An 8,029-nucleotide genomic window follows, 5' to 3' on the forward strand; every position below is an offset into this window, starting at 1 on the left:
TGCAATTTGTTTTTATTAAAGTTTATTTTTTAATTTAATTTACAAACTTTCATAAATTACTAAGTTACCTAAAAATTTGTCTATATTTATAAATACAATATTTTTAGAATAGTCAAATGAGTTTGTTTAGAGGGAACTCTAATAATAAATATAATTTTCTACATTATATAATAATTTTATTGATTCTTTTATTGACAGGAATATACATTCCTATTTTCCTTCTACAGTTTTCCCAACATTTTCTGAAATACAGAATATATCATGATGTAAAATCTTCAAAATCGTTAGATTGAGTTCATATTTGACACCATTATATCAACAATATTGCACTAATTTGTTGCAATCGTTATTGGGAAAACATGAAAACTATTCAAATTTTAATTTTTTTCAGGTAGCAACGTTTTTTCTTTGTTTAGACATCGAGCGACCCTGAACTGGCGTCTTTAATCTCCCTCCTCATCTCTTTTCCTTCGACTCGAATGAAGTTTGTAGAATTTCTGCAATTAAATTGTATCACAGATTTAGTAACTCTGAATGAACTGCAATATCGAAATTAGCAAAGCATTACTGTAATAGCTTGTACAAAAATATAAGTACTGAAGAAAATCGAAAAGATAAAGTACACTTTCCATTTAGTTGAAAATTTAACTTATTAACATTTTTGATGTGTTGTACCCTATATGATAGCTCACAGGACGGATGTGGTATCAAGCATACATATGTGAGTTTGGCAGCAATTAATGGACTAAAATCCACCGGGTGATTTTCAATAAGTTCATTTATTGAATAGTCAAATTGCTAGTGATCATTCCAATGTGCACTGTTACGTCCCGGCCACGTTGCCGGAGACAAATAACAGTACAATATACAAGGTTTAGACTACTATGTCTTCCTCAGGATCGTCGGAGTATTCATGATTAGGAATTAGTTGGAGTGGTCGTCACTTAAGTACATGCGTATAAGGGTACAGATAGTTAATTTAATTATACATATCTCTTTTCGGAGATGGTGTAGATACGTTATCATAATTATATCTCTTTTCGTTTACAAAATATAGTTTAAGTTATCCGATATCTCTTTTCGGAGATACAAAATATAGTTTACAATACTTGACAATGTTTGATTACCTTAAAACTAGCTTATGAGCAAGAATGATCTTAATGGCTCGGCGTTAGGAGAATTACAAAGATGTCTCTTTTTCTCGTTCCACAGTTTTCACATCGCGTGAGGCATTAACTAACATCCGTACTCTCGACGGGCTTAGTACTCGATACTTGAGTTCGAAAAACAACCAAAGGCAAAAGTTACAACAATTCATAGATGATTTGATTGGAATTTATCTGAATGGTGGGGCCATTCTGTAATTGCGAAGCTATTATCTACAATTTTAATTAATTTGGAAAATGATAGTTTTGGTGTCCTTAAGTAAAGTACCAGCGAGGGCATAGTCTAGTCTCCCTACGTCTTCGTAAACTATTTATTCTATAAAACGCGAAATGTTCACTAAGTCAGTCATCAACGCACATTTGACACCTGCACGGTGAGTGAACTGCTGATTTTGCCAAAATACTAAGTTGCAGGGACACTCGGATTCGGAGCAACGCTCGTGTCAAAATGTTATGCGAAATTATAATGTCATAATTAACCGGAACGTAACAGTACTCTTCGAAGATCCGATTACGAATCTCCACTTCCAATGAATACAGTGGTTTTCTTAATTATACTAAGGTAAGGTGATCACATATTACTATATAGAGTGTTCGTCAGCTGACGTCAAAAATGTTAAGAGATGATTTTACATGACAAAATAAGACAATAATAAAAAATGACAGAATTACATTTAAAGCTTCATTTCAAAGTTATTAATTATTGAAAAAATGTCTAAAATACGCGTGAGATGTATTTGACTTGGATATTATTCTACTGTCGACGTGCACTAGCAAGGACAGATATGACAAAATCAGTAGAATAAGTTCCAAGTCAGCCACATTTCGTGCAAATTTTAAGCATTTTTTCAACCATTAATAATTCTGAAACGAGGTCACAAACGCAATTTTATCATTTTTGATTTTCATCTTATTTTACCATGTAGAATTGCCCCTTAACATTTCTGGCACCTATTTGTCAAACAGCCTGTACATCTATAATTTTCTTGGCAACATCGTTGCACAAATAGCGAAACGTTCATATATTACTGACACCATGAAAACTGGCTTATGCCTAGGATATTTTTGGATAAAGCAAAATTGAATGTCTTTTGTTAAGATACTTCACACTTATACGTTACACCTAAACCTATTAGTGTCCCAGGGCACAACAGAATATTTAATATGATGAGTAGTGTATGATAATACTTACATTTCTGTTTTTTCTGCTTTTGTTTCAGTAGCTTTATCTAAATTTCTTAACTTCAATAAACACTCTTCTTTGATAACATATGGTATTGTTAGTTCTTTATAAGCACCATTTATTTCACTTTCAATTTTTCTTTTCATTGATTTAAATGCATCATGCGTAACTTGACCAGTTTTTAATTTATTCTCCAGATTTAAAATTTTATGTTGTAAATTTTCACCTTTTAATTTAGCAGATATAGCAAGTAGTCCAGTAACTGCCTTGACAGTAAAATTGGCTATCCCCTTTGAAGAATAACTTAAAAAACAGAAGTGTTGCAGTATTCCTGTTTTATCTACATGTGTGCCACAACATGCTTCCCTAAGCAACATTTTTTAAATTAGACATGAAAGAAAATCACTTGTCATACACAGGTGTAAGATATAAATATAGAAACTATATAAATATTTTGCCAAAAGCACTTACTTCGATTTTAAATTGTGAGCATTAATTTCTACAACTCTTATACCTGTATAAGGATATATTTCTCCTGGTATTAATATCACAGAATCATCTGCTAATAATTCTGATGAATTCATTATCTTTGTTGAAATAGGAATATTAGCTTCTATAACACTGTTTATGCATTTTTCGATCTTCTTTAATTTTCCAACAGACAATTTCTCTCCAAAAGAATTATATTGAAGTTTTAAAATATGTGGAAGAATAACAGAATTACGTGGATAAATTACTTGCATAACTTGTTTCAAAGACGCGTTTAACAAATGTGTTCCAGTATGATGTTGCATGATTCCTATTCGGTGTTCAGGATTAATAGAAACTACACAACTGTCTCCAATTTTCACATTTTCACTTCTATTCCTAAATAAATTATTAATATACACATATATTGATATCTAAATTTTGTCATTTATAACTGAAATTAATACTTACTTAAAATTATTTTTTGTAAATTTTCCAAAATGTATAACATAGCCATTAATTTTTCTCACGTTGCTTACATTGAAGAGTAAATTTTTCGTTTGTATTTGACCCTTATCTGATGTTTGACCACCTTCCAATGAATAGCACAAGGTTTTGTCTAATATAATTCCAATTTCATTTTCATCATCTGCCTCTATGTTAAAATCGATGATCTCTGTATCTTGTATTAAAGTATCTAAAACGTTTTATTCAAATATTTTTTCATACATTATTTCTATGAAATTGATAAATCCAGATTTATATTAATTAATCATTCACTTTTACCGTTTATAATCAATCCTATAATTTTACTTTCTATTGTAGGAAACTGATAATTACTTCCATCAAAAGTATATTCATATTTAAACTTATCATTGGTTTCAGGTATATTTTTTTGTTTAAGTGATTTTGTACATTTGTTTAAACTTATTTCACTGGTCTTTTCTAAACCAATCCTTGACAGAGACCTCATTTTTTCTAATTCATGTTCAAATCCTTCTTTATCAAAATATAAAGATTCGATCTGTGCAAGTTCTATTATTGTATTTATGCTTAACCCATGTGTATCATACAATTTAAAAGCAACAGTTCCTGATAATCTTTGAGCTTTTTTCCTGTAAAATTAATCAAAAATTTAAAGTAAATGTCTCAATAGCTAGATGCTTAAAGTGTACGTCCCAGTAAGTACATAATCTAAAAATGCTTCTTCTGATATTTGAATTCCAGTAGCTGAATATTCTACTTTGTTATCACTATTATGATACTCTTTTTGTTCTGTAGGAATTGTTTTATATTAGGTACAAGATTTTATTGTTTTTATTAGAATTTAAGCTTAAAATTGAATAAAATTAGCGTTAGTGCCCACATACTGGAACATTTACCTTAAAAGAAATGCAAATGTTTTGAACATGCGTGACGAATATTTTAGAAAGAAGATTCAAGATTCTACTATTCTAATAATTTTCACTAAGCTGAGTAGAAAATGGTTACTAATCACAGAATAGAAAATTAAATCATGTCAGATTTAGAAGTAATTTTAGACATTAGTAAAAATATTCTATATGCTCCTTTTTGACTTTCAACAACCGTGGAAATAACTTAAATACTCATAGTTAGTGAGATACTCTGTATACATATGTATACATTACATGTACATATATTTCATTACTTACAAATCTTTAAGTGTACTTTGTAAGTATTTATATCCACCTACTAAGCCGGGACTCATCCAATCAGTAACTGCTGTCAATTGGGGATTAATTTCAACAATTTTTTTCCATTCTTTACCAGAGGTATTTCGTAATTTTTTAAATAAGTCTTCTTCAAATTCTATTATGTTTTGTACCTAATTATAATTGCATTATACTGTATATTTTAATATTGTGCAAACTTTAAAAGTATCTATATTTACTTTAATATATTTTATATTACCTTTTTAAGATTTTTTTGTAATTCTGGGTAAACATCACCCAAGTTATCTGCTACAGTATATGAAAGCTCTGTAAGCAATCCTTCTTTCCTGAACACCCTCTCACCTACATCAATCACTTTTCTTATTATTTTTCTAAGTTTATTACTGAAAATATTACTTATTATAATATCTTTTAACTGCAATTATGCTTAATAATTAGAACAATTTACCTTTGTTCTGGTATCATTCCATCAGCTAAGGCCACAGTAATCATTCTACTATGATCTGCTAATATTCTATATCCACTGTCAAGTCCATTCTCATCGTTGTAAAATCTGCCCTCATATTCTGGTGATTTTGCATAGTTTTGAATGGTTTTAAATAGTGGTTGGAAAAGATCTGTATCATAATTTGATTCTTTTTCTTGCAGTAATGCAACTAATCTCTCAAGTCCCATTCCTGTATCAACATGATGCTTCGATAATGGTATTATTGAACCATTTGTTTGCCTAATACAAAATATTGACAAATTTATATAAAAATTATGTTATATTACTTTTTTTGATATTTGTTATTTATTACATACCGTTCGTACTGTATAAAAACTATGTTCCATAATTCTGTAAGATCTGTATGACCTTTGTTAATTCTTGTAGATTGATTTATTTCTTGTTTGGTATGATCCACGTGTATTTCTGTGCATGGGCCACATGGCCCAGATACACCCATTTCCCAAAAATTATCCTTTACTCCAAAAGGTATAATTTTATCTTTAGGAACACCAATACTCAACCAAATATCTTTACATTCTAAATCTGGTTCTAGTTCTAATGTTTCATCTCCACTGAAATATGTTACATACAAGAATTCCTTTGGAATTCCATAGTGTTTTGTTAACAAATTCCAAGCATAACGGCAAGCTTCTTCCTAAAAATTTTAATATCTTTTTCTGGTTTACTTGAAAGAGAAATCAGGATTGATTACCTTAAAATAATCTCCAAAAGACCAATTCCCTAACATTTCAAAGAATGTGTGATGATATGTATCATTCCCAACTACATTTAAATCATTATGTTTTCCACTTATTCTAATACATTTTTGAGAATTGGTAACTCTTACAGCAGGTGGGTCATAATAATTTAAGAAAATTCCTTTAAACTAAAACATTATTAATACTTAATAAGTAATTATAAAAAGAATTTGTGATAAGTATTTCATAAAATAAAATCTAAACATACTTGATTCATTCCAGCGTTAGTAAAAGCAACTGTTTGATCATGTAATGGTATAACAGGACTTGATCGAATAAAAGTATGCCCCAAATCAGTTTTAAAATAATCTAAAAACTCGTTTCTAATTAGTTTTGAACTTTTCTTTAATGGATTAAGAGTACTGGAACTGTATAATCGCACTGGCATAACGAGATTCATTTTCCTGTTAATTGTTGTTAATGTCTATAAAAATAATAAAATAACAATCAGCGAAGTAAAACAACCTAAGCCCTATACTTTTATTTTTGAAACACCATTGTTGATTTGTATCTTGTTGTAATCTCATTCTTTAAGAAAATTTGTTAAATTTGCTTTGCTTCTATCAAAAAAATAAATGCTATCTTATAAATTCTTATTAAAACATAAACATTTGAAAATGTGACTTATGTCGTTCAGCCTTATAGCCATATATACCTTTGTTAATATTTAAACAATTTTATATTTATTAGATACGTGTACTTGAAACATAATTTTATGAGATTTTTCGTAAGTTAACTTATAACCTATATGTATTCCTATATATTACGCTTTACCATAATTAAATACAAGTACAATCTAACAAATATGCATATAATTGCAATTTTCGAATAATTATATTTTCATAAAATACATGACTAAAGTAAATACCAGAAGTAACACTCTAAAATTAAAGAGAAATGAAATTATAAAACACTTCTACGAAATGTCTATTCGGCAATAATAAGTAAATTTAGACAATAATCAGCAAACTGTGAAATAATTCAAATATAAACAGATTATACGTACATTTATTTTATATTTCGTTAAAAAATTACAGATTATTGTATGTACATAATAGGATTTTCAAATTTCCCACTTTAATGCGTGTAGAGATACTCGTCATCGAACATATACTGATCATCGATTCGACTAATCACAAATTTAAAAGTGCATATCTAAGAATAGCGTGGTTACAACAGTCATTTCTGTAACATATAAAAGAATGAAAGTTTCAAGGAAGTATTAAAGTCAAGTTAAAATAAATTTTTAGTTAGAATCTTGTATTTTAATTATCCAAGTATGATTAAAAAATTGGGTATAAAATGCTTTTATATGCTGCATTCTGAAATTAGCTGACAGCGCTGAAAGTGCAGCAAATGCGTTCCAAAGTTCAAAGTAGCGTGCTGATTTTACTGAACTATCACTATTTTGTACTACCTTTTCACATAAATCGATCCTAGGGAACTGCTCATTTCCGGCTGTTTTTGCTGATCTGTAAGAGGTGGTGTGGCTCGGTAATGCATATGGCGGTTGCTACATGAGAGCTGTTTCTATTTACCTACGCTAACGTATAGCGTAGAGTTTCACATTATCCCATTATCCGTCTACTTGACGTAACGACAGAATCGTGTGAGCCCTAATACATAGCTCTTTGCTTTGTTATGAGCTTTTGTGAAAGTTTTTCATTATTCAATTCTTGTTATTAGAATTAATAACACATTAACTATTAATTATTAATAACATATTTTCGTTAGTAACTCTATGTTCGTTTCGTTTTCATTGTATTCATCATCAAATGAAGCTACTAATTCTATTACTAAGCTGCAAATTGTTGCCACAGTTATTGAAAATAATATAAATACAGCTCTTAACTCGCGCTACAGTTTGAAATTTGAACCTGCTGAAAATTTTAATTATTTTCGTTCTGAATTACAATCCTGCTGTCAGTACTGTAACTACAGAATGTAGTAAAATAAACTGTGCTTATACCCTAAGTTTATGCTTCGTCCCTATATTTTTACGTCCATATCCATGGTCGCACTATATAACTTTCCGTTGGTTAAAATTCATAATTGTATTAAGCTAAAGACAGTCACTAATAAGGCTCAAATAATTGCTCTTCAATCATCCGTTTTAACTGCTCACCTTTCGTTTTTAAGAAATTTTCAAACAACATTTATGCTACGCTAGGAATTTTTAGTTCTAAAAATATAGTACTTAATACAAAATAATAATTCAGTAGCAATAGTTTGGTTAAATTCCTTAGTAAACAATATGATAACCTTTACAG

At 29.4% G+C, this 8,029-nt stretch overlaps 1 protein-coding gene across 2 annotated transcripts; it reads right to left on the reverse strand.

Moving 5' to 3' along the window:
• Positions 1-33: 33 nt before the first annotated feature.
• Alars-m (alanine--tRNA ligase, mitochondrial) lies at positions 34-7,269 on the reverse strand. Of its 2 annotated transcripts, XM_076387093.1 has the most exons (13): positions 7,177-7,269; positions 6,766-6,944; positions 5,968-6,183; positions 5,714-5,887; positions 5,316-5,656; positions 4,960-5,238; positions 4,750-4,894; positions 4,491-4,663; positions 3,604-3,932; positions 3,289-3,514; positions 2,821-3,216; positions 2,359-2,715; positions 34-497 (listed from the first exon to the last, which is right to left on the reverse strand). In XM_076387093.1, exons 3-13 carry the CDS (start codon positions 6,157-6,159, stop codon positions 413-415), a joined length of 2,697 nt encoding a protein of 898 aa, XP_076243208.1. In that variant the 5' UTR covers positions 6,160-6,183; positions 6,766-6,944; positions 7,177-7,269; the 3' UTR covers positions 34-412. The 2 variants fall into 2 exon arrangements, with proteins under 2 accessions (XP_076243208.1, XP_076243209.1); XM_076387094.1 differs by lacking the exons at positions 6,766-6,944; positions 7,177-7,269 and having other exon boundaries at positions 5,714-5,880; positions 5,968-6,040.
• Positions 7,270-8,029: the final 760 nt, after the last annotated feature.

This window comes from Calliopsis andreniformis, chromosome 10 (assembly GCF_051401765.1).
Source record: "Calliopsis andreniformis isolate RMS-2024a chromosome 10, iyCalAndr_principal, whole genome shotgun sequence".
Classification (NCBI taxonomy): domain Eukaryota; kingdom Metazoa; phylum Arthropoda; class Insecta; order Hymenoptera; family Andrenidae; genus Calliopsis; species Calliopsis andreniformis.